Genomic DNA, 27,677 nt, shown 5'->3' with positions numbered 1-27,677 from the left:
TTTTAGATGTACATTACCATACAAGGTTTTATGGCATACGACAAGTGATGCAATGTGTATTTGTACGATGTGATACCCAAAATTCTGGAACAAAATAGTTTTTAAACAGTGATTTAGGATCTAGCATCAGCATTGTTAATAGAGGTTGGATCTCAAAATGTCAATCATTAGTTAGGGTTCAGCTCGGGCTGGGCTTCTTCCTCCCTGATTTTTTTTTAAATTTCCATTTGTCATTTGTTCTGCATTTCCTTTTCTTTGTGGAGGATTCGCGCAGCTTACACGCTCATCGGTGTGTGCGGATACAAGCAAGAGGGGAAGTCGGCCAAAATCAACCTTTTTTCCACCTTACAAATAAAATATGAAAATTTGTGTTTGCTTCGGCTTTGGCCCCGCAAATCAAGTTACTGTATCAGGCTTAGGCTAGGCCCGGGCTTTAATACCCGCATGCTGGAATTTTTAGGCCCGATCTTACCTGTAATTGTCACACACCACTCCCAGGCAATGCTAACTTCCGAGTCATTTCTGAAGAGCGAGGTAATGGTTTTCACCCAAAGAAAACAATGGCGACCAGATGATGAAGATGCTGTATCTGAGTCAGATCAGGAGGCTTCTCCTCTAACTGGTAACCATGGAAATTACTACTATCTGTTTCATGTGGGGGAGCAAAGCCCTACCGAAAAAAAGAAGGGAAAAAAACGGTCAGGAGAGGGATGGGCACCACCAGACTGTAATGGACCAAGACACACAACAGGAAGAGGTGCCCTGGCGGTTGTGGGATCAGTGAATCTAGTAGTGGCGGTGAGAGCACCGACATTTTACCACTAAACCACCAGTTGTTCAGATGACATACAAAAAGGTATTATATCTTATCTATTTATAATCAGACTATTTTTTAAACAGTCTCTCCACTTCTTTTCCAACAATTGTTGGAGAATGGAGAAATCAGAAAATCTTTCCACAAAATACTATACAAGCTTTTTTATGTACACAATACGCTGCAATGTTATTGACGCACAGGTGTATAACCTAAGACTCCAACGGTTGTACACAAATACACAGGGTAGCTCTGACTTTAGTCACAATTTCACACACCCAATATTCTGGTGCGCCCTATGTATAAAAAATATATGACCAAAAATCGTTACTAGGATTTTTGTGCGCCTTCCAATTTTACTGTGCCTTACAGTGCGGAAAAATTGGTAATTATTTGGCTCAAAGTGGAGATAATGGTAAGCGAGTGACAAAGGAATTACTGCTAAGAGTTACCAAAAACCAGAAACCTATTTTAAACTGTGTGGTTGACAAAAACCCCAAACATGATGCCATTGGCACCATTCAAAGGCGCAAGGAGGTGTTGCTCATGCCTTCTTTTCCTCTCCTGCACGCCTACTACCCCCAAGGGAGAGTACGGTGCTTGTTCAGCCGTAGCACATTAAAGGCTTTGGAGACGTTGAATAACTGTGACATTATAAAACCAAACTGTGATTTCTGAGAGGCCATTGACTTGCATGTGTGTGTGTGAGATGCCATTCAGCCGCTTGGCTGGCTTTTATTTCTGTCTGACCGCGAGCTTGTAAAAAGCCATTCTGGCTCCAGCGGCTAAAGGCCTCGTCTACTTGTTAGGTACTGAGGTTCGGCTCCCTTCTTTTTTTGTCTCCCTCGGCCGCCTCGTGTCTCCATGGTGGACTGCTGTCCCGAGACAAACGCGCTTCTCGTCACTCTTCCCCTGTCGAACGCGCCATTGTCCACTCCAGTCTTATTTTCCCCTTGATTTAAAGCTATTAACGTCCACCCACTTTTACACTCAAAGGTCTTGAGGAGGAATGGCTTGTTAGGCAGGTGTTGGGATTTGGTAAACGGTCTCACAACACTCACAATTTTAATTATCCTGTAAGTGCTCGTTACAGCAGCCAGGAATTTTAAGGCGGAGCAAAGATGGGACAGATGGTGGGGAGCAAAAGAGCAAGACGTGAGACTTCCAAGCCGAATGACGTAAAGCACATAAATGTTGGCAAAGAGTTACTGTAATTTTTGTCCTTTCAGCTTCCATAGTCAAAACATAACTCAGCCAAATGACCGCATCCTACGCTCAAATGTTGCCAACGTGTCTCTCTTCTCACTACAGTGGAACATCTTTATAAGACCACCTCTAAACACCAGTATTTTGGTACACAAGTTTTGTTTTCAACAAAAATCTTGCTCGCTATACGCAGGAAAATCCTGTTCCCGAGCAGTCCCAGGGGCAACCACTAGAGACCGCTCACCACTAGTGACTGGTCACTACCAGCATCAGGTCGTTCAGTTTCACATGGAATTTTATTACAGGGAGGTAAAAAAATTGTCCTGTGAGCATTGTTTGTGTGTACGTTCATTTAAAGGAGAGGTGCGTGGTTTGAGTTGTCCTTGAAAAGTTTCAAATAAAACATTTTCTTTGTTAAGTATGTGTTTAAAAGGCCCAGCTGAGTTCAAGGAGCCTTTATATCTATCTTTTTCATCGCGTTTATCTGCTTTTATTTTACTTTTATCATCGGTGTTCCAGCCACAGATATGGTAATAATTTAGCTCCAAAAGAAGATGACGGAAAGTGAATGACAAAAGAATTACTGTGAAAATTTGGCAGAAAACCTTTAAGGACAGGTTATTTTAAAATGTATGGTTGACATTTACCCCACCAAAACGCACCATTCAAAGGCGCATATTGCGCAGTTATATTATGTGTGCGGTCATTATTTTCTTCTTGTGAGAGGCACCGCCCACCAAGGGATTGAATCCTGCGAGACAACCCGAAGAGAAGCGCAAGAGAAAAACGAGCTGCAGGTTGAAATAAATCCACTTAATGTTGTTAAAGCCAGGTGCCTGTCACAAGGAATTGAATCCTGCGAGACAACGCTAAGAGAAGCGCAAGAGAAGAATGAGCTGCAGGTTGAAATATATCCACTTAATGTTTTTAAAGCCAGGTACCTCTCACAAACGCTGTATTTGTATTTCTTTCTTTCTCTCTCTTTCTCTTCCTCCCCTTTTCTCTCTTTCACTCTCCGTTTCTCTTTTGTTGTCCCTCTTTGTCTCTCTTTCTCTCTTTCTTGCTTTCTCTTTCATTCTTTTTACCCTTCTCCTTTCTCTCCTTCTCTCTTTGTATTTCTCTTTGATTTTGTTCTATGTCGTTCTTTCTTTCCCCCTCTATCAATATTTCTCTTCTTATCTCTTTTCAAATACAGTCCAAATGCCTACCCTGACCCCCAAAAGTTGAAAAAGAAGGGGTTTATTCGAGCGCATCTAAGAATTTCACATACTTGCAACGTGCAACAAAAGGAGCTGCAATGATGATTTCAGCCAGAAGATGGCGTCAGCAAGTAAAATATTTTTGAAATTACACACACACCTTTAAAGTTGTCAACCTCTGCCAATTTCTTCCCTTATCAATGATTGCAAATCCTTGTTATTGAGCAATAATAAACCTTACAAACACAAAGCGGCACCTATTTACTCAGAGCAAGACAGACTGTGTAAAATACCGCAATGTTATTAGCAATCTACGATGACGTAGTCGTCTCCTAACACTGACAATCTGGATTAGAGTCGAAATGTGCAAAATTTATCACTGCTTTTCAGTTCAATCACTATTTTAATATGTTTTAGTAATCAAGAGGATGTTTTCATAGCTATTTTGGGTTCACCTTGACTCTTTTGAGAGGTTGGGAACGGGGCAATTAGTTTTTAATGATTCCATATCTGGAAAATGAACTTGGTACACAAGCATTTCCAGCTACGAGTACAATCCTGGACGAACTAAGCTCGTATGAAGAGGTATCACCGTATAGCGCATGTTGAAACATATGTGGGAGTGTTTCATAAAAAGGTATGGCGAAGATGACTGTAAAAATAAATACGCTAAGTGGCCAGTGCAAAATGAAATTCCCCAGACTGCCTTGCATATGATACCGCAATCTTGTGGTTTCACATGGACAAAGGAGAGGCTAATAAAAAAAAGAAAGAAAATGAAAAAAGAAAAAGCTTGCTGACATCAGAATTTGCAAAACCAATTTTCTGGTAATGGGATTGGAGATTGTAAAAGGTTATCAGTGAGTGGCACGCTTGCCATTGGATGGGTGCTATCATCTCTTGGGGCAATGTTTACACCTGCTTCTGCTGCAGAGGCGCTACGATCTCAAAGATAGTTCCGGTCACACGCTGATGACTTCGGCGATGACCTCCAGATGGTGTAATGTGATGGTTGCAAGCTTTTCTTTTGAAAAGCACTTCAGCAAGCGCTAGCGAAGAGCTCGTGTTAGCGAGTTCAAGGAACACACAGAGCGAACCCGGCGGCAACAACAACAGCAGCAACGAGCCGCGATCAATGTGCCATTGATGCTCTGTCTGACTCGGGAATGTTTGTCACCATAAATATCACCATAATGGTGGGGAAAATATTCCATACACAAACACAGAAATGCCAATCATCAAAGCCTCTTTGCACTATTTAATTTCATCTTCTCAGCAGACATGCTAAGCCAGGGGTAGGCTAACTTTTGGAGTAGCAGGCCACGTTGGGTTGGGAAATTGGTCAAGAGCTGGTCCAGGAGACTTGATCTAATTCTGTCATGAATAAATACAAGTTATACATAAAAACAAGTTATATTTCTTTTATATTTGCAAAAGCAAAATAATATATAAGGTCCCTACTTTAAACACTTAATTTGATATTTAGTTTTGTAGTATTACTGTTTGTTGGTGATAGGAATGAGTGGAGAGGTGTTGTGAAAGGATAGTGGGATGTTTGGCCGCGTTCTAAGAGATGGGCAGGGCACCCGTATGATGCGGCAGGGGTAAAGTTTTGTAAAGGTAGGCGGCTGGAATGCCTTAATACAGGGCTACCCCCAGGCCATCCCCTCCGTCCGTGTGCTCAACACCACTTGCGGTATTCCCCGGGAAGACTCTTTCCACGTATTCCGAGACCCTGTAAATTCTGATCTCCCGTGGCCCGGTATCATCGTCGGCATGACCATCCCTTCAATGTGGTACTGGTGCTCGGATCAGGTAAAGTTCTTTGTTTATTTTTGTTCATGGCTTATGATTACTCCTTCTTGTCTTATCAGTAAATTGTATGAATGATTGAAGATCATATTACAATTAGTGTAAATGTTTAGGAACATGAGGTGCCCCTCAAGGTTTCCATTTTGGAACATTTATTTCCCCTTTATTGCCTCCTGTAAGAAGAAATATGTAATTAAGAACAAAGAAGTCACTTTGTTATTTAAGTGGTCCGTTTCACAAGTTAGCATTCCACCCTGCCTCAAACCTCTATAATCCCAATCTCAAAGAAGCCATCAGTGTTCAGCCTCAATGACTACAGGCCTGTCGCACTTATGCCTGTGGCCATGAAGTGCTTTGAGAGGTTGGTGTTCCGGCTCATCAAAGGTTACCCACCCCCAGACTGGACCCTCATCAACAAACGCTCCACCGACGATAAAACGCTGCTTTTCATGCTGTACTGAACCATTTGGATTAACTTGGGAGCTATGTCAGGATGCTCTTCTTGGACTTCATCTCTGTGTTCAATACCATCATCCCAGAGATCCTGGTGGAGGAACTGTCCCACTTGGGGCTCTACTCCTCCATCAGCTGCTGGAATATGGACTTTCTCTCCCAAAATCACAGCCGACACGTCTTTTCCACCCTGACGCTGAGCACCGGATCCCCCAAATTGGATGCTGAGCCCTCTACCGTTCATCCTGTGTACATTGGACTGTTCACCAACCCATCCCATCCCACAAATAGATTGTGAAGTTCGCTGACGACGCCACTCTGATTAGCTTGAGGCGGAATAGAGGAAGAAGGTGGAGACTCTGATCATGTGGTGTTCGAAAAATACAACTAATACTAAACACCACAAAATCAAAGGACTAACAGGCTCAAAGACTGTTTCTTCCCCAGGGCCATCTCTATCCTAAACAAGAGTGCAAAACTGTGAAAATATATATTTTGCGACTTACTTGGGACTTTTGTTGTTGCTGCTAATTGTTATTACACTCATTTTCGATGCACTGCTGTTACAATGCACTATGTGCCACCATTACACGATTTGTCAGCGCTCGCCAACTCCCTAGGAGCTCATGGACGAGGTAAGTATTAGTTTCAGGAGCGAGCAGCAGCAAGTCAACTGCAGGAGAGAGAGTGGGAAAGGTGAGAGGAGAGAGAGTGGGAAAGGTGAGATGGCACAACATTCATTTGGACAGGTAACTTAAAATTAGTTTTACCTGGTTATATCAGTATCAGAAATTATTTTCCCCCCATTTTATTAACACTCCACTTATTGAAACATGAATATTTTGTTTGTTTGTTTGTTTGTACATGATTCAATTGTTTGTTTGTTTGTACATGATTCAAATTGAATCTTTTCTTCCGGCGCCGTCACGAATGGCAGCCACTCCAGCAGCTCCCGTGTTATTTTCGATTGTTCTCGATTGTTCTCAGCTCAGGGATGCTGCTGGAAATGTGAATTTCCCTTCGGGGATGAACAAAGTATCTATCTATCTATCTATCTATCTAAACCAGTGAAAGCTGTCGGGCCCTGCTGTTGAACAGAAGAGTGTGTTGTGTCACCCTGACCCGAGTGACATGGCCGCTTTCTTGTGTCCTGTTTCATCCGGAGGGATGAAAGCATGACCAACTTGGATGTTGAGGTGCGTAACTTGTTTGGGTGTTTGGGAATTTGGGTTGGCCAGGGTCCAAAAAATTTTGTGTGTTTTTTTGCAACTTTTTCCCTTTTTCTTTCTTTTTTTTCTTTTTTTTTTTAATTTTCATTTATTTTCTTGATTTTTGTATGTGTTGGTTATAATTTTATAGTATTGTTTTAGCATTTCCATAGTATTTCCGTACTAAAAAAATTTGTTGTGTTTCAGTCCAAGGATTTTCGTTGTATTTTCATTGTAGGTCCTACAATGTAGGATTTTTGTAGTATTAACGTATTTGAATTTTGGAGTATTTCTTTCTATACTACGATTTTTTTTAGTAATTCTGGAGGGTTTTTTTTGGAGTATTTATGAAGTAGTATTTTTGTATTATAGTATTACTGAAGAAACATTTTTGATTTATTTCCGTACTCTGAATTTTGTAGTACTTCTGGAGTAGGTTTTTTTTTAGTATTTCTGTAGCAGTATTTTTGTATTATAGTATTACTGAAGTATAATTTTTTATTTATTTCTGTACTAGAATTTTTGTAGTACTTCCGGAGTAGAATTTTTGTAGTATTTTAATAGTATTTTAGTAGCACAATTGCAGTATTTCTGTAGAGCTTTGTAGTATTTCTGTAGTATTTCTGCAATATTTCTGTATTAGAGCACTATTGCAATATTTTTCTGTAGTGTTTTTTTCTTTTCAAAATTAAAGCAAAAATAATAAATTTGGTCCCCATTTTAAAGCACTAAATTCTGCCTTTAGTTTTGTGGTAATATTTGAATATTTTCTTAATAGCCACAGAAATGGAGAATAGGGGGGGAAAGCTGACACTAAGAAAAATACATTTATATTAGCAGTATTTTTTTACTAATCAATACAGAATATTTTCATGATTAAGAAGCAAGTGGCCCACGGGCCGTAGTTTGCCAGAACCTGCGTTAAGCGGAAAACGTGGCCAGACAAAAGGTTGCATGCGGCACATTCATTAGGCGGGAATCAAATCAACGTGATGAAGACTAAAGTACATGCCGGAGGCTTGACAAGCAGTCGGGGTTGAGTTTCTTCATTATTTGTGCAGTTCTCAGAAACAAAGTAGAGTTTTGCCTTGCAAACTTGCCGTTCAATAATTCACCCGACTTTAAAGTGACACATCTGCATGATATAGATTTTCAGCAGTAGTTATGTTTAGTTAAAGTTGTTGGAGGAATGCGTGACAAATAAATGTACAGTACATTTTTGGTGAATGTTAATGATTGAATCTGTATACATTCAGCAACCATCCATCCATCTTCTTCCATTTATCCGGGGTCAGATTTTAAACGTATAAGTTAGGATATGTTCATTCATTTCTTAACCTTTATTGAGTCAAAAAACACTTTCAGAGAAAAATCTAGATGCACACTGCTACTAGAAATTTTAAAGAGATATTTATAATTAAATGAATTAAAATGAAATTTAAATATTTTTATCCATTTGAAACTTTCTTCATGTATTTATTTTAAATTTTCCAGACACGCAATAAAACAATCATAATTATATTTAAAAAAAAAAAAAAAAAATTAATCTTTTTTATTTAATATACTAGGTTCAAATCCAGCTCCAGACTTCCTGTGCGGAGTTTGTATGTTTTCCCCGTGCTTGCGTGGGTTTCCTCCGGGCACTCCGGTTTCCTCCCACATTCCAAAAACATGCATTTCAGGTGAATTGGCCGGTCCAAATTGTCCCTAGGTGTGAATGAGCGAGTGAGTTGTCTGTCCTCGTGTGCCCTGCGATTGGCTGGCAACCAGTTCAGGGTTTCCCCTGCCCACTGCCCGGAGATGGCTGGGATGGGCTCCAGCCCCCCCGCGACCCTAATGAGGATAAGCGGTACGGCTGATGAGATGAGAAAATAATCCTTCTATAAGAAATATATGAAAAACACACACACACATACACATGTATACAAACACATATATATATATATATATATATATGCACATACACATACATATACACACACACACACACACACACACACACACACACACACACACACACACATATACATACACACGCACGCACACACATATTATATATATATATATATATATATATATATATACACATATGGTACATATCAATTAATCAATTAACAATGCAGTGGTCAGTGGAACACATCTTTTATTATTTATTTTATGAGTAAAAGCTCAAACGTTACCTTCCAACCAAGTTGGTGACCATAATTTTTTGCCTGTACTCATCCGCTCATGATGTAACATGATGATTTAACATTGTCTGATACGACAAACAACAAATAGAGCAGTGGTGGCCAACCCGGTCCTCAAGAGCCGCATGTCCTGCATGTTTTGGAGGTTTCTCAGGTGATGCAAATTTTAAGATTGTTTGCAAGCTGTGCGGGAGCTTGATAATGACCCAGGTGATTGGGATCACCTGTATTTGAACAGAGAAACTCCAAAAACATGCAGGACATGCGGCTCTTGAGGACCGGGTTGGCCACCCCTGAAATAGAGTATTACAAATTAGAATACACACATGATTATTTCACTTAATCTCCTCTAGCACACTAGACAAAGTCCCATGGTTCAATATTATGCTAGTTGGAAAACACTGATTTAATCTATTGCAGGGGGGGACCACCAACAGATTTAGTCCGATACTGAGAGAAGTAAAAGATAAAAAAAGAAAAAGGTCCCAGAGAAATCAATACATAGTCTTGTTTAGATAGTAAGCCAGAGTAGAGGTACCACTGTATGTATATATATATATATATATCTGTGTGTGTGTGTGTTTGTATAGGTCACCTTAGAGTCGTTTGCGAGAAAACATGGTAAATGACTTCTAGCACTTAAGTATTAACAAAAACATGTGTAAATAGCAATGTCCTCCTTCACCTTCTTATAACCTGATGGGCCTTTTGCCTGCAGTTAACCCAAAGCATTGTGAGATGAATTGGCGATGTATTTGTGTGAAAACAAGTACTTCACACCCTTACTCTAGTTTTTGCACATGTTGGATAGTCAAAATATGTGCTACATGTGCAAATGATATGGGTGCCAAGTTCCCACAGTGCCCATGTCTTCTGTGTATCTTGACCGTGTTCGTACAAGACTTTTGACCATCCCACATGTGGTATGGGTTTAACAAAAGTTCAGGGGTTAAGCTAAGCTAAAGGAAATACTACAGTGAATTTTGCTGTGGGGAAGGATTTCTTATGATACCATCATGTGCGCAACATCAGTGAACTTCCTAACACTACTTTGCTTTCTTTGTGCAGCTGCTGTTGAGTAAAATGACTCCTAACCGCAGTTGGACCCTGATCGGCAAAGCAATTACCACATTTTCCCTCTTGGTCATCACCACTATGGCTCAAATCGTTCAAACTTGCAAATACACCTCCAAAACCTCGGGGAGTTTAATTAATTTCCAACACATTTTCAATCCCACACATTTACCCGTCCCTAGCGAATGCTTCCCATGGTGTCCAATCACAGTTCTGGCATTAAACCGTTCCTTTGCCGATGGAGACATAAGAAACTCCTCAGCTACCATCACAACTTGTTTTTTATCTTTACACCTTCATCCTAGTTTAGCAATACAGATCCCTCTTCAGGAGGACGGTTTGTGTTCTGTTTGATCTGGGGACTTTAAGATAGAAAAGTGTCTTTTTTCACTTTCAGGCTCCACTGCAAAGGTGTAAAAAAGATCTCTCGGATCCAATTTTGCCTGCCAAACAGGGATTGAACCTGGGTCTCAGAAGCTGCTGCCTGAAACTGCATTTGAAGGGAAGACAATTTTGACAGAGTGCAGAAGCAAAAAGGCCAAGTGTGGTGAGTGAGATGCATTTGTTCGACGTTACCATAACTGAACATTGGGATATTTAGCCTAATAATGAGACTGATGTGAAAGAAGAAAAGCGGTCATCATGAGACCTTAAATAAACACAACTTGGTGAAACCTTTTGATGTAATGCAAGGTACCATCACAATTGCAGAGTTGCAGTGTAGCTCAAATTAAAATCACACAGCACTTGTCTATCACTCAACTGTGCAACCACAATAAGTAAAGTATTTAAAGATCATGGTCAATAAATATCAGAAAACACATGTAACAAAACACATTTCGGATGACTAAAATCCTCTTAATTATTCACTGAAATATTTCTCCCTTTACGGAGATACTTTGATGCAAAATATGAAGTAGCTTAAAACTCAAACCCTCTTGCCGGAATTGAAAAAACGCTCATCTTCAAATCATGTATCTCACACTCTGCCTTAACAAAATAAGGTGCTCCAGTATGAAATGTGACTAAAGGCTGAAAATAGAAGCTCTGACAGATTTAATTTCCTCCTGCCATTTGTTCTGGCCCCCGCTCCTATGTGGCGTGGGAGGTAAAATATCCCTGATGTTTGAAAAGAAACATCAGTAACCTCTGGCCTAACTATGCCTCCCTTTAAGGACAGTTGGATAAATATTTGTCGTGGACGGTACTGCTCTTTATAATTGGCGAGGTGAAGGGGCACTAGCTGAGTCTAGGAGAGTTGCAGGTTTGATACTGAATACGGTGGAGAAAGTACCTAAGACCAAATACAGACGAAAGACTAAAGTACAACGGTTTTGAGACACAAAAGGACCAACCTACTGCCAATGTAGGGCATAACAGAAGTATGTGTATATGTGAGTTTTGTAGTTAGGGAAGGTAATTAATTTAAACGGTGAAAATCTAATTTGGGAATGTGCAAGATCAGTTTCAATTAGATAGGATTCAAAATTGGAGCAAAACATCACGATATATTGCTGTTGTTGGGTATCCTGAAAATACAGAGGGCAGGAAAGATGAGATTAAAGAGGAAAGATGACTTGCAAACAAAAAGGGGGTGGCAGCGCACAAAGAGCGAAAAGGAGACAGCGCCAAGACGCTATCCAGATCCAATGAGAAAAAAGGTCAAGTTAAGGAAAACACGCTGTGAATTTTCCTTGTGTCTGAAGTCCAAGCAGACAATGGGTATTAAGAAAAGAATAAAAGCAGTTATCTTGTTCAGGGAAACGCTCAAAAAAGCAAAAGGCTTTGTCCGGTGTACACATCAGCCAATCTTTGCAAGTTCTATTGTGATCGGAGGGTGTGATAATACAAATAAAAGAGAAAAGACATTTCAGAGAAACTTAAAATGTTCAGTTTCCCTTACATCGTAATAGTGGTGACTCCTGGGGAAGATATTCCTTATTTTGCTGTGATAAGCCTACATCTAGAACTGCAACAACGAAATTGATTATTCAAAGTGTTGGCAACAAATTAGTTCATATTTGGTGTGTTGCACGATTTATGCGTCACTCAGTACGTATCGGAGACAATGCTGTCACACGCAGCGCAAGTCGGCGAGCATAACAGAATAATGTGGAGTGCGAACTAAGGCACTATTTTCAATTGCTACGGTCAATTCAACTCATAAAACAAGACTGACACGGAGAAATCAGTTCGACCGTAGTCCGCAAAAATGACGTAGCACGCCACTTGCACATCACAAAACAATTCGTCACTTGCAAACTTTGCAAAAGTCATATGGCACAGGAGCACCACGCTGGTGAGGCAGCAATCAAAACGAATACATAGAGTCACCGACGAGGGTGAAGGGTGTGTCACGTTTTAATTTTCTGGGGAAGTCTGAGTGATTATTGTGTCATTGTGAATTGTGTCATAATAATACTCATACTATTATCGCATTAGAAAACAGCAAACAATGAAAAGCTTCATGACGAGAAAAAGACATCATGCATGCCACAGCAAGCAGCTGTTATCACTGAGAGCATCCTCAACATGATTCTCATTGACGTGCTCATATTTTTGCATTGTAATGTTCTCAAGAAAGAGTGAGTGAGTCTGTAAACAAGGGTGAATGTGGTTTCTTTTAGCTTATTTATTTTGGAAATCACATTACTGGGTTTTCACACTTGCATTTATTTCTTTTTCCAAAAGCTCATGTCTCTTTTTTGTACTTAAAAAGACTATATTATACAGTAAATTTGCAGGGGTATACCATTGATTTGTGTGTATTTTTGTTTATTGTTAAGTTATTTGAACACCTTGAATGTTGATTCGTGTCACTGGGTTTTCAGATTTGCAATGATTTCTGGTTCCAAAAACTCATGTGCCTTAAACAACAAAGATGACATTTTTTGCACTTTATTAAAAAAAGTATATATTTTCAGCTGTATACGTTTGTATGTATTTTGTTTGTAATTTGTCAAACACAGATTCTTTTTTTGTTTAATATTAAAGAATACTGTTCAGCGCACCATTTTCTTTTTTCTTCCACACAATTTCAATATTTGAATACGGAAGAGGAAATTAATAATGCGTTATTATAATCGCCAGATTAATCGATTATTAAAATAATCGTTAGTTTCTGTGCTACCTGCATCCAGCCAAACATGTCGACAGTACGGATGCCCAAACTGGCAGGAGTTGGCACCAACTCCATGGCTTTCACATGAGTGCGCCGGCCTGTCTAAAAAGATCCTAGATTACAGAAGACATTGGATTGAGGGAGACGGTAATTACATGTTGTCATCCCCTGGCATGGTGAATCACAACCTTTTTGTGGGGGGAACAGATTCGTTACCACAAAAAACTTCTTTACTCTCTCAGCCTCTAAGATTGGACCACCCTACCAGTGTTCGAAATTCGCCCAAATGTGGGGACGACCTGTGCAAATCTACATACCATGAAACTCATTTATTCTCATTGTTTGTAATTTTCTTCCTTAATCAGAAAATTGACAAAGAACGCAGTACAGGAGAGCAAATCCGATCAAATCATTTTTCAACACCCTATGTCAACAGGCATACGCACAGATCTCTGGTGATTGGTCTCACATGCTAACAAATCCATCATCTTTGGAACAAAGTAGCAAGAAGCTGACCTCACTTTTTGCATGCGTAAGCAAGTGAGAGTGTGTGTTTGTGTCTTTGTCGAAGCTAATTACGTTAAGACCGTCAGAGGGCTACCCAGTCGTTAGTGGGGCCAACAGATGTTTCAATGCTGAGCAAGCTGTGATAATTACAAAACAAACTATCAGCTCATGTACCTTTGAAATCCATGAGGTATCACCCAAAAATGTTTAGTTAGGAAAGTTATAAATACAAACTGCCCTTCACTCAAAAATAAACAAACCATGCAATTTTACAACTACCTTTAATACCTTTGCCCAGTTAATCTGTTTTTACCAAACAAAAACGGTGGACATGCTTTTATGAGGTTTTCCATCCCCCAAACACAAACAGTATCATACTCTATTGTTCTCCACCAAAACCTTTCAATATTAGCCTGCATGTCTGATTAGTCCATTGGAGAACCCTCCTCTTATATTCAAAAGTGTCTAGTTTTGGATTGCAAAGCCCATTTGAGTTTATTAAGTATTGAACAAAGTAACACTTTTTTTATTCAAAGACACACCTGCCCATCAGACCTGTTTGACATGAGCACTGCATCATGACGGGAGCCCAACCCTGCTGGCTGCCACTTGTCGAGCTGCGCCTCTGAAGGTCCGTGGCATTGTGCAATTGTAGGGGTGATTCCCGACACCCACACAGTGCCGGAAGCGAACAAAATCATACGAAAAATGACCAATTACAAATAAGTCATCTTGAACACAATTTAAATTAAGACGTTTGATATTACTGAAGAATAAAAAAAGAACCCTCTGAGGATTTTAATTGCGCTGTTTTTTTTTTTTTGCAATATACAAACGGTGCTGTACATGGCCTACCGCTGTAAATAGTATTTTATTGAACAAGGTTCGACAATTAAAAAAAAGTTGTCTAGAGCGGCAAAATATTAAAAGCTTTACGTAAGCCTTATAATGAATGCAACACATATTGTGCGCTTCCATATAAGCTATATTACCATGTCAAAATGACTAAGTTGAATGCAGCACATCATATGAGAAATGATACGCCACATGACTACTCTACTGTAGAATCCTCAGGCCTAAGCAACAAAACAAGTGTCGTTCAAAATATATACTGACTAAAATCAGAAATCATTTAATAAAAACACTTTGTTCCTTAAAATGCTTACAACAGCATTGTGCTCTTACCCGTTTAGTTTGATTTCTGTGTTGAAATTAGGAGTTCAGCGTTAAAATGTGATGCTACCACTTTAAATGTGCTGAGCCTCTGCTCCACCACTTGGCTCTAACAGGAAACACGGGAGAGAGGATACAAGCGAAGAAGCTGATTCCCCCTTTTATCTCAGTAACACCCGGAGTTGCAATGTAATATTTATTTTACATATTTTTACAGCATTGTCATACTTAAGTTTGTGTCATGTTTGACCTCCTAGTGAAACCATTTTAAAAGAAAAAAAAATTTACTCAATTTTTTCAATTTGTATTCATTTTTGGAAAAGTCCCAGGGAACCACTCTGCACAGCTAAAGAGCTGCATGCGGTCCTGAGCCGTTGCTTGATGACCCCAGATCTAAAAGATGGCGCTTCACTGCAAGCCTTATGTCTGAGTGTGCCAAGACACAGCTTGTCTAATTCCTTAGTCTTTCCTATTTCGTTGTCACAATATGTTAACCCATTTTGTAACAATGACAATAAAGGTATATTCTATTCTATTCTATGCTGTAAATCAAGCATCATATATAGAATTGTGCAATGTTAGACAAACACAATTAAGACAAATACAGTCTCCTTGGGTTTCACGTGACCCCAAAAAAATGCTGCTAAGTGATTATCGAGACAAATACATGCGGAAAATTCTCACATGTTACCCCTTTTGCTGGTTAAAACAACATAAAAAGAACAATCACTGTGAATACAAAGTCTGTTGCCACTGGAAGATTCAACCGTGGGAAATGTGGTTCTTCACATAAAAAAAATCTTTGCCCAATTTTTGTTTGTTGGGTCAAATAAAATACAACTTAATTGCTAAAGCCTGATACAATAGTGACTACTAATGAAGACATTAGCTCAAGAACGTAGTTTGCCACAAATTGAAAAAAATTAAAAGCATGTGCCTAGCCTTCTGTATTTTTGTAATATTGTTCATGACAGCCTATTTTATTAAACCAAAAAAATGGCTATCAAGCAATTAACAAACTTATTTTGTCCAAATTTGCATTAAATTTAACTTAAAAAAAATCCTCTTTTGTCAGAAAAACACAATGTCAATTGTTATTAAAAAATGTGCATGACCTCTTAGCTATACATTGCAAAAATGAGCTTAAAACTGAAGCAGTATGTTTATTAGTAAACCATACTGATCGCTCAGTAAATCTGATGATGGAGTAATGTACAAACACGGACCCGCATACAGCGTATACCTCTTCTCTGACCATTTCCCGCCCTGCTGTGATGAAGCCTGTCCGGAAACTACCTGCCATTCCCAAAAGGTTTCTAGTGCGCCTCTCCTGCATTATTCCTGATTCATTGACACTAAATGCCAGAAATGGAGGACCAAAGATAAAGGTCAGATGTGATAGAAGGTTAAGGAGGCAATATAAAGCAAGAGACAGTGATGGGAAAACAGATATGAAGGGAAAACAAATGTTCAAGAGATCTCCTTAATCCTAGAGTCGCCAGAAAGAGTGCTTTGAACTAGTGACAGGTATGATTCTTCAAAGTCCAACAGTAGAGAGTATAGAAAAAGACAAGGTAAATGAAAGAATACAACAAGGTTTAGGTTTAAAGGATTTGGGGTAAAAGTCTTCGATTGATTTCTCAACAAGCACCAAAAATGTTTTTGTTTTGTTTTGTTTCTTTTAGAAAATTATTTTTGAAAACGCGACCTAAATTGGATCCGTAACAATAGGTAGTATCCCAAAATACAAACCAGTAAAGTGTAATTCTAACAGAACTCGCCACTGTCCTGGAGTGACTCTAGTCCAAACCAAATTTTTCAAAATCCTGAACATTATATCGTATCTTTCTAACCATTTATTGAGCTGTCCTCATTCTCCCATGCAGAACAGAACTTGTGTTGAAATCAACTGGGCAAATGGAAAGGTTGAAAAAAATGTTACAAAGTCAAAAGGGATGTCAAAAAATCTTAAATGTGATTATTGGGAGGAGGTATTAGTGTAAATCCGGCATGTGATTTGATGTGTCATTTTCAATTACTCTCAAGACAAAACACCTAATGATTGCCACTTTTCTACCATTCTAAAGCGTAGCCTACATTTTTAAAATGTATATTACAAATCTGTAAGATGCAAATCAGCTGACTTTTCAAAAGAGTTGATGGAGGCCATTTACAGTTGGTGACAATAAAGCTTATAGACAAATTAAGTTAATCGCTGGTCAAGAAATGCTTCAGAGATGGTAAATATTCACTGACCCCTCCTTGCTAACACTGTTACAGGTATTCCTAAAATCTTTTTTTTTTGCATTTAGGCACAGAACGAGTAAGGTTCCTCTCAAACTTATGGAAATATGTTGCAAAATATTGCATGTGCTGGGGCACTTAAAAAAATGCAGTCTCAGAGTTGACTTATCTGGCTTGTTTGCTGTAGAGCTGTGACATCATTGAAGGAACACAACACTTTCAAAATGGCAAATCCCATTAACACAACACGAGGCCAGCTCCAAAACAGACAGCAAATTTAGCTTGGTGATTGTGCCTTTTTGTTTGTGTTTTTAAACGTGTGTCGCGGTTTTAAAAAATGTTTTCCGAATAGCGCCGTCGCTGCCAGTTGGCATGCGTTGGCTGCCCACAGTGCGTTGTTTGGCTGGCTAGCCTGGCATTAGTGCAGGTTTAGCTATGTCCCTTGTTTTAATCCCAGCCACCTTTGCAATTATCACCGTAGCCATTGCCACTTTACGTTGTCGTTTAGCCTGGCTGCTTACCTTGTGTTTTTTATCGGCTACCCTGGAGTTAGCGCCAGGTTTGGCGTGTTCCTCGGTTTGTTTATTCCCAGTTGGCTTCACGTTTATCGACGTAGCTTTTCGTTGTTGGTTTGCGTTTTTTTCATCGGCTTTCGAAGTAAGACCATATCGACACAGAGAAGCCCCATTAGGTTTCCCCAGCTTTTTTGTACTTAAAAGTTCCCTGCCCTAACCAAGAGGGGCAAACAGGTCATTATGTTGCTCAGTAAAAGCAGAATGAAAGCTATTACCACACGGCCATGACTAATAATCTGCGAGATTTGCAGTGCACTGGACACATGCATGTGGGGCACATGTGCACACACACTGGTTATACGTGTCTATTAGGGGTAGTGGTCAGGCATGGGAATTAGGTGGACAAATCAATACCCTCACCTCAGAACTAAATAGGAAGGCAAGGGGGAAGTTGGTAATAAACAAGGATTTTATTATAAAGGGTAAAACTGGCGGCTCAGTGGGAGGTGTCTGGCTTTTTTCCATATCTCCAGTTGCGAGAGTGTGCATAAGCGTTGTATTCCCTAATCATCCATCAGGTCATTAGTCCCAAATGCTGCCTGTGCTACAGCTGACACGACATTTCAACTTTTTCTCCTCAATCACGCACTTCTGACTTAACCCGACATGCTTTTCAAATGTTCACTCTACTTACAAAATAAGAACGTTAGAACTCACGAATGACCTTTATTTTCCGAAGCCACCTTGTAACTGAAGGATTCAATTGTGATATCACGGCATTAGGGCAACAAAACAGTAAATCAACAAGGTGGATCAGCACTGCATACTTGTATATTATGCAATAACAAAACAACTACGCTTTATCTCCATATTCTGTTACCTTTTCATTTGAACCATATATGCAGTTCCTTGATCAGAAACTCTCGAGACTACCTGCCACTAGAATGTTAGCATCTGTTGCAAAAGCCATGCTGTCTTAAGAGTTGTATTTACCAGATCTGGCAGTATTTACGTTTTCACGCATTTTACCGGGTTTATTAAATTGCCTGCTTGTATTGAATGTGCCTAGTTGTTGATTTTGAATAATTGAGTATGTCCCTGTTCACATTTTGTCCACAATCAGAAGTGGAATTTTGAATACACTAATGATGTGTTGGAAATTGGAAAACACAATGTTAAAATGACAGATTGTGTTTGAATTACTCACAGGCAATACAAGATTGCAAAAAACAACAATCTCTAATAGTAACGTAACCAGAAAAAGTGGCCAATTGTTGATTGTAAATGCACATTTTTAATATTTTGAGGGGATTGAGATTTTTCTCAAAGGAATTAACAAAACATACACCAAAACATATTTGTTTCTTGGTTGTACACTGCAAATGCAATAGTCAATAGCAACCAGGGTCGACAAAGAATAGATTTACAAAAACTCAGAGGTGGGCCTATTTCACACCTAGGCATACAGAAGGCTGACTCGATTCAACACTCAAAAACTATTTTACGGCTATAAAACATTTACTGCAGCTACAGCTGCAAGACATAAAAAACTATAATAATAACCTCATTTAATTGCATTATTTAGAAAAATAGCCACATTTTACCCACCAAACATCCTTTTTCTTTGTGCAAAAAATTTCAATTATTATGTCGTATAGATTCTCCATGTGATATAGTTCCATCAAGAATTTATTTTCCAGCACCATCAAAGCTAATGCTGAAAGCTGAGCTTCTCTCGTCATATTTCTGGGATACTTTTTTTTTTATTTAGGGCTGAAAATGTCTATTTGACAGAATCAGTGAATCCGAGGATACTGTATTTTTCTTGATCCTTTCATTGTAATATTTCCGTTATCGCCTTTATAGACCTCAAAAAATGTTGAATTGATCCGGATTTTAAACATCTTTTTAAATTTTGTATTGAAACTAATTATGGGACACAATGCCAGATTTGATGCATTATGAGAAATAATCCATTTTAAATTAATTGGCACATTGGTCCGCCCTTTTTATGGCAGCACAGAAAGTTATGCTATTTCCCACTAGATGGCAGAAGGTACAATTTATCTGGGCATCAACCTGTTGCCAATCACAGAACAGTGTTTTCTGTTCACCTGAGCATGTGAAACATTGAGTATTTGTAATCTAATGAAACAAGCCCTTTATTATTTACATTACACTGATCTGTGTGCCCCAATGTCTGGCATTGCGTCGTGAGATTTTTGCATTGAAAAATAATTGCCCTGGAAATACTAACATAGAAGCATGACATCCAATTTTTATTGCTTTCTCCTACCTGTTGCAGATCCCTTTGCTCTACCGTGACCATTGTGATCTTAATAAAATTCAAACAACAAGCTGTTGGGGAGAGGAGCAAAGAGAAGAGGATGAAGTGAATTTGGACTATTAGCGTTTGAAGTACATGAAGGACTACTATAAAGTACACCTGGTCCTTCCATGGGGCAATCTGCACACACATCAACAAAGGGAGGAGTGAGCCTGGATGCAAGGGAGTGGGGTGAGTGAAAAAAAAAGGTGGCGGTGGAGGGGTCACTTCATGTTTCCTTTCACCGTGGCTTTTATGGTGTAACTTCAAACGCTGACCTCCACCTCCCCTCCCGCTCCCTTGTTCCATCCATCCATCCATCCATCCATCCATCTAGCCACTCGAAACCTCCCCTCCCTCTTTCCGCTATTGTGTACAGCCAAGTACATAGCAATTGGCCGTTCTTTCATGCAGTGGATTATGGCACCCCGCCTTCACGCCATCTTCCCCTCCTTTCAACCTCCAACAGGAAGAGGTCCTTTTGCTGCCACTTTTGGAAGTGTGTTTGTGCACAAGTGTGCGCCTTGTAAATATACCAGACGGTAATTTCTGGTGCTTGAAAGTGGTATGGGAGGAAGGGGGGCAGGGTGTAGTAGCTCTACAGGCATGTGCGTGCCTCTGGATAAAAGAAACCAAAATGGGGCACTAATCTAGATCTCAAGGATATCATGTCTGGGCTTGAGGTATCTACATACTGCAGGTACGTGCACAGATGTTGTGGATAGATACACAAGTACAAAGGCAAAAAACTATCAGTTCTATAAAGTGAAAACCCTAATGTCCAGCACAATATACTTTGAGAGGCGGCATCCAACAATGATTTCCCATAGGATATAACAAAAAAGAAACAATATGTTCAAGTGTAAGACCATGTTCTCACTAAAAATCTCACCCAAAAAAATTTGAAAAATGAGTGGTAAAAAATAAGAACGCAAAACCAACAATCCCAACTCGAACTTCTTCACATGTCTAATTTGCTATTAAAGTAAGAAATATACTGAGGGTTATTTAAAATGCAAAACCCACTATCTTAACAATAATAAAGCACAGTTGACTGGGCCTTTTGGTCCAGATTGGTGCATTTCCATCAATGCAAACAAAGCCCCCAAAGGGCAAAATATTGGAAGGTTAAGGAATAGTATCACAAGTATATATATATATATATATATATATATATAATTGGGGCGGCAGTAGCTCAGGAGGTAGAGCGATCGTTTTAGGATTAAGGGATCCCAGTTCGAATCCCTGCTTGTCCGTGTTACATGCCGAAGTGTCCTTGGGTAAGACACAGAAACCCCAATAGCCCCAATAAGCAGGTTAGCGCCTTACATGGCTGCACAGATCACGGCCGCTATTGGGAAATGTGAAGCACAATGTAAAGCGCTTTGGGAAGTCATTGAATTGAAAAGCGCTATATAAATGCAGATCATTTCAGATCATTTCATAATAATGTTTAAGAATAGTGGATATACAGTATCTGAGCAAAAGAAAAGGTTTGGTTACAAGCTTACATTAGTGACAGGTGAGCGCACTGAAGATGGCCTATCCTGTTCATTTTAGCAGGTTGAAATGGTCTTCAATGGATGACTGCACTGATTTGGCAGATGTAGGAGAACAACTTTATGGGACATATCTTTGAGCATGGAAGTCTGCACCATCAAAATATAATGACAGCAAATTAGCGCCATGCAAAACACGCACTGTGCGAGACTCATCTTGGGGTGGATCAGAAATGAGACTCAACTTTAATCACATTGACAGTTCCTAAGAAAAAAAAATATTTGAGGTTCTCAATGTGTGGTAGGCCTTGTCAGTGGGATGCAAAACGTTTTGGAAACTCTGATGTTTGACTTACAGGGCATAATTTAGCTGAATTTAAAAGATTCACTTAATTGCAGGAGATAATAAATCAGGGTTCCTACACCTTTTTCATGGCCAATTGAAGCACTTTTTTAAGGTCTTTCAAAGTAAATATTCCAATTCCTCAATCACCAATAAAATACAAATTCTGGTTGGAACCATGTATTTTGCAGAACCACAAATGTGTCTGATTTACATCAGCGATTTTTAATTTTGTGGTTGCATTTATCAAGACAAATTATTTTTTGATCTTGAATAAATCGCAAATATATTTGGGGATCGAAACAATACATGTACAAGTATTTTCTCCCAATGTGAGTAAAAATGACAGTAAGATGTAACTTACATTTTCAGGTGCAGGAAGTTCTTACATGAGAATGTACCACTGGGAAACAATATCTTAATTTTTTGCATGTCCCATAAAAAATGTACATAAAGGATACGTAATCCTGTCATTAATACACATTTAATAGTGCCCTCTTTAGTGTAACATTTTCTATTTGGCTTCAAAAGACACTGTCATGCAAACTAATGCCAATTGCCGTTAAACATGAGGGACGAAGAAATGCAAATGCAAAACGAAGCCACCAGAGAGCAGTGTGGGCGTCAGATTTAGGCACACTTGTTAAGAAACATGGCAACATTTTCAAGCATTTACAGGCATTTCAACCAAAATCCAAGCACTTTCCAATCCTTGAAAAAAACAACAATAAAATTCAAGCATTTTCAATTATTTCAAGCACCTGTCCAAACACTCATAAATGGAGAAAAACCGAGTCCGTCAGGAGTTCCACACAATTCAGAAACACACAGAGGGTGATATTTAAACGGCAAGCTACTACAGCTAATGACTCCTGGCCATCTTTAAGGCACTCGGATCAGTGTGTGTCCATTAATGTTGCAGGCGTATGCCGCGTTTGTGTGTCAATTAGTGGGTGGAAGGGATTAGCCCTCCCTCGGGATGCTTAATTAGCGCCACACACACGCAGACACACATGCGCAATCCAACACTCCCAATTTTATTGTATTTTTTTCTGAATAACGCGAACAAAGTAAAGCGTTCCTGTAATGCAATTACTTTCCTCTGTCACGAGTACTGTAACGCATTATTAACAATTCTTCACTCAAACGTCCTTTCAACATAGGAAGCTACTCCGCTACTAATCAAAAATAGTTCATGAATTTCAATGCCATCTAATCGGTACGTCTTCCACCCTTGTTCAGGACAGATTAATGAACCTTTAGTCCGCCAGCATCCACCACTAATTACGTCATTGAAGTGGAATTGGCATGTTTATATGGCCGTACAACTTATGGTGACACAATCTCAAGTGTAAGAATTTCTCCCTACTAATATTCTCCCCCCAAATATATCTTCATCTAAGCTGTGTTTCCAACTCTGAAATAAAATACCGAAATCAGAAGGTCAGCTTAAATTCACAAGTTTGGTTGGGCGTCACAAGTAGCGAGGGGAGTAGGCGTGGCTTATACAGGAACAACAAACCAACAGGAAATCAATGGGACAAACCTAAACGATAAAAGTGTTCTGAATTATTGTCTATTTGTAAAAATATGTTTTCATCATACCAGGCCTGGAAAAATGAAAACATCTTGGACAGTACTCAGCAATGGAGGAGAAAATATTCGAGTGGTTTGAAGTACATAAACAAAATGGGTACGGTAAGTGTCTAGTCTTAAGTTTTTGTTTGCAAGCTCTCAAGATTACATAAGAAATATGAAGGCTTCACCACTTCCACAGGTTGGTGTACACATCTTCTTATTTTTGTTTTATTATGTGGCAATTTAGGCGGTCGCCTTTGATGCAAGTATACATGGTAATTTGTAACAAAATAGTTACCTTCAGAAAAACGGGCTAATTTTGGGTGTCAATAATCAAGGGGGTAATGGAATTACTTTTTAAATGAAGTACCGGTAACTAATTTTTATCATACAGGCCAAAACGAAATTTAGTGGAGCGACAAATGAGACATACCCTCAATGGCAGAAGGTCATGGCAAAATGTGTCCACTCTTCCCCCTCCCTCGTTACTGAACACATACAATGACCATCACCGCATCTAGAAGTGGCATGTGATGTATACAAGTGCTTAACAGGTTAAATATGCGGGTAGAGGGCAGCACAAAAACAAATCAGTCTATAATTACAGCCTCAACATAAACTAAAGTCAATATTTGGGGATTGAAAAAGAATACAAAATAGCCAAGATGGTGATGAACAGCAAAAAGTTGTGTTACCGATATCGCACAGTGCTCCTTACCTCTTTGTAGTTCACCTTGGATTCTGATCGCTTCCTCTTTCTGCCCTTTCCCTGATGACTGAAGAGAATCCATTTTGCAACCTGCAGGGAGGATGAGGTGGGCGGGTGGTGAGGACGAGGTGTGGAGGGGGCAAAAAGAAGGAGGAGGGAAATGAGAGGCGTAATGAGGTGGAGAGAAAAACATCAAAAAAGTAGTGTTGAGTGAGCTATGAGAAAAGGGAGGGGAAAAAATTAAAGGGAAGTAAAGGAAACGGCAAATGCACGACAGTTAACCTGCGAGTGACGTTGCAGGATTTGAAAGTCATACTTGGGTTTGTTTAAGAGTCACTATCTGTGACTTAACATACAGTGCACAGTCTGCTCTTGCTCACTTATTTTTTTTGGACAGACACACATTTAATTCCAACCTTTCAGCGCTCTCCGCCACGCTCCATACATGACACAAACAACAGACAACCAAGACAAAAGAGTTAATAGTGGAATTAGAGCCCTGGAGCGCCTGCAAAACGGAGCTGCATTACAGTCAGAAATCTTAAACGGACAAAGTCTAAATGTGCACTTTTTTGCTGCGGCTTCAGCAAGAGTCTCAAGTATCTGCCACAAATTCTTAAGTTGGGAGGGTTGGGGATTTGAGCATTTTCAAATAAAACAGCCACTTTCTGGCAAATGTGATAGACTGAAAAGCAACAGATGCACGGGCAGCAGGCGCGCAAGTACTGGCTGGAGAGAAAATAAAAGGTGAAAGATGCTATCAGACACAGAGGAACGAATGAGTGAAGAACTGGTGACAGGGAGTGGGATACAGTTATAAAAGGAAAGAGAAAGAAAATAAAGACTTACCTCTTCCTTGACCTCCTCCACTAGCGTCGCCTCAGACCACACGGCGCTCCTTTCGCGCAGCCACTGGACGAGAGGGGAGAAGAAGAGCTATGAGCGATCGGGACAGAGTGGAATGCTGTGCGGAAAGAGTGAGGGAGAGAAAGAGAGAGAGCAGGAAGGGGAGGGGAATGCAATCACTCGCTTCTTCGACGGAAACTCGCAAGTTGACTCTTCGGAGGAGGAAGTGGATGAAAGGTGATACCTGACATCAGAAGGAATGATCACATCAACCTACAACCCTTAAACTCGCACACACACACATGCACACGTACATTCACTCGAGCACAAACACAGACCACTTAGTTTCTAACCTTATTAAGGCTTTCAGCAGAACTGAAGCTAGAGTGATGTTGACCCCACAACAACATACAATAGGAGCACTCAGAGGACCACCACCATAGCTTAACCCCGCAAAAATCAATAAAGTGAATATCCGCTGTCATCGATTTAAAAAAAAAAGAGTGCATCACGCTCAGTAAACACTAAATCAGTTGCATAAAATTAAGTTCTAGCCAAATGAATTGTTAGTGTAACTCCCCCTATAAAAAAATGAAAATGTAAAATTTGACACACACACACACAAGCCCTGCAATTGGCTGGCAACCAGTTTAGGGTGTTCCCTGCCCGCTGCCTGATGATTGCTGGGATGGGCTCCAGCACCCCCGCGACCCTACTGAGGATAAGCGGTGCAGCAAATGAGATGAGACACACACAAGCACGCACGCACGCACGCACACACACTGTGTGAAATATTTTCAATCGAATATGTAAAAATGCGTTATTGGTCCACCAAAACGTACATTAAAAGAAAACCTGACTACATTAAAAAAATGGTGATGACAAACCCAGCTGGCCCCGAAATCTTGTACTCCTGTCAAGTGTATACCAGGAGTCTCCAAAATAGTGATCGCCACCAGTGATGGGTCAGAGTCATTTTCTAGGAAATTTGATTTTCAACGAGCATGTAAAATTACTGACATGATCATTGTCTTTAAAAACAATGTTTCAGTGGGTGAACTAGCTTATTTTTAACTCTACTTCTAATAATTACAACCTGGTCACAACAACATAGTAATAACTAATGCTATTTTAAAAACGCATTTTAAACTATTGGCAAGATTTGTATAGCGTTTTCAAGAACAAATTTCAAGAAATGTTCAAGGACTTTCAAAGATCGTTTAAATTTGTCCGCACCATTAAAAGTGGAAATCCCGCGTGAATCATATATTTTGCAGAGCCACAAATATACTTGCGATTTAGATGTGGGATTTTTAATCTGGCAAGTGCATTTATCAAGACTGATAATTTTTAGATATTGAGTCAATCACGACCAGTGTTCCCTCTAAGCTGCGCGTGTGCGCAATTGCGCACTGCTCGCACGCTCTCAGAAAATCTAGCCAGCGCACAAAAATTAGGGCTCAAAATTACTAATTAAGAAGCGACTTAAGTCAAAGTCACAGTGCATGAAGGTAAAAATACACAGGTTCCCCTGACGTTGTGTCCTAAATGCAGTATTTTGAAGTCGTAGAACAAAGTTGAGTAAAGTTAGTAGAGTTTGTCGAGAACCGGCTTCTTCGGCTCAGCTCACTAAAAGGAATCGGCTTTCGGGTCCTAAACGGCTCTTCAGGTCGTTTTTGCTTCTTTAATCCCAACATGACCAAATATTATGTAAAATTATGCACAACATGACTTAAAGGAAGGGGGAATAGAACAAAAAAAGAAAAAAATACAAAAATTAAAAAAAAGAAACAAAAGGAAGAGAAAAAAAGAAGGAAAAATTTAGAAAAAAGCCAGAAAAAAAGAAAGGAAAGAAATGTATAAAAAAAGTAAATAGAGAACAAAAAGAAAAAAGTAACAGCTCGGAAAAAATAAACACAATGAGATTTTTTTTAAAGGAATTTCCAATTATATCAAGTGAATCTTGTTGCCAACATTGTACTTCCACTAAAAATGTGATTAAGTACAGTTCTGTCTCGTACAACCAACTAAATAAGGCCCCAAAAAATTTAATATTATGCAACAAAATATACCAGGAAATAAAAAGAAATGGATATCTTGAGAAAGAATTTTAAGAACAAACGACGTTTGTAGGCCGTACAACCTTTGCAATAGTACATGAGTCAATTCATTCAAAAGAGAAAACTAATTTTTCATTGCCGGAAACTCAGCAAAATGTAAGTTGATGTTTTGGACATGTTTGATAATTAATTATCTTGCCACACTTGGGATTATGGTTGCTCACTGTTGTTTCAAGCGTTGCTCACCGACTTTGTGTGAACGCTCAGACCCGTGGAAAATTAGAGGGAACATTGATCACGACTATTTGTTTTTGAGGAGTTGGATAAAAATGATGAATGAAATAAGATAGAGATATATAGATAGATAGATAGATAGATATAGATAGATAGATACTTTATTCATCCCCATAGGGAAATTCACACTTCCAGCAGTATCCTTGTGTTGAAAATAAAACAATAATAAAGTAAAAGGAATATAATACATAAATACCCAATGTAACGTGTTGATAGAGTATTTAAATAGTGCTACATAAAATACACACTGTAATAAAATAGGGTAATATGCAATGTGGGGGTGTAGTTTAATGTGGTATTTTACTCCCCCGGGTGGAGTTAAAGAGCCTCATGGCATGAGAAAGAAGTGATCTCCTCAGTCTGTCCGTGGAACAAGACTGTGACAGCAGTCTGTCGCTGAAGCTCCTCTTCCGTTTGGAGATGATGCTGTGTAGTGGATGTGATGATTTGTCCATGATTGACCGCAGCTTTTTCAGTGCCCGTCTCTCAGCTACTGTTGTCAGGCTG

At 39.4% G+C, this 27,677-nt stretch overlaps 1 protein-coding gene across 4 annotated transcripts in view; it reads right to left on the bottom strand.

Moving 5' to 3' along the window:
• The window catches only part of aopep (aminopeptidase O (putative)), a 109,298-nt gene that overhangs the window by 21,927 nt on the left and 59,694 nt on the right, over positions 1-27,677 (bottom strand). For 3 of the 4 annotated variants that reach the window (XM_088336136.1, XM_088336132.1, XM_088336133.1), the window contains 2 exons: positions 24,820-24,882; positions 23,980-24,060 (listed from right to left, as the gene is read on the bottom strand). In XM_088336136.1, the coding sequence (XP_088192262.1) occupies positions 23,980-24,060; positions 24,820-24,882 (144 nt within the window). The other variant, XM_088336135.1, reaches the window with a different exon arrangement.

The sequence above is a fragment of the Urocampus carinirostris genome, chromosome 5 (assembly GCF_059441175.1).
Source record: "Urocampus carinirostris isolate Australia breed hairy pipefish chromosome 5, RoL_Ucar_1.0, whole genome shotgun sequence".
In the NCBI taxonomy this organism is placed as follows: Eukaryota; Metazoa; Chordata; class Actinopteri; order Syngnathiformes; family Syngnathidae; genus Urocampus; species Urocampus carinirostris.
The sequence above is the reverse complement of the archived record's forward strand: the minus strand, read 5'-3'. Positions and strand labels throughout refer to the sequence as shown.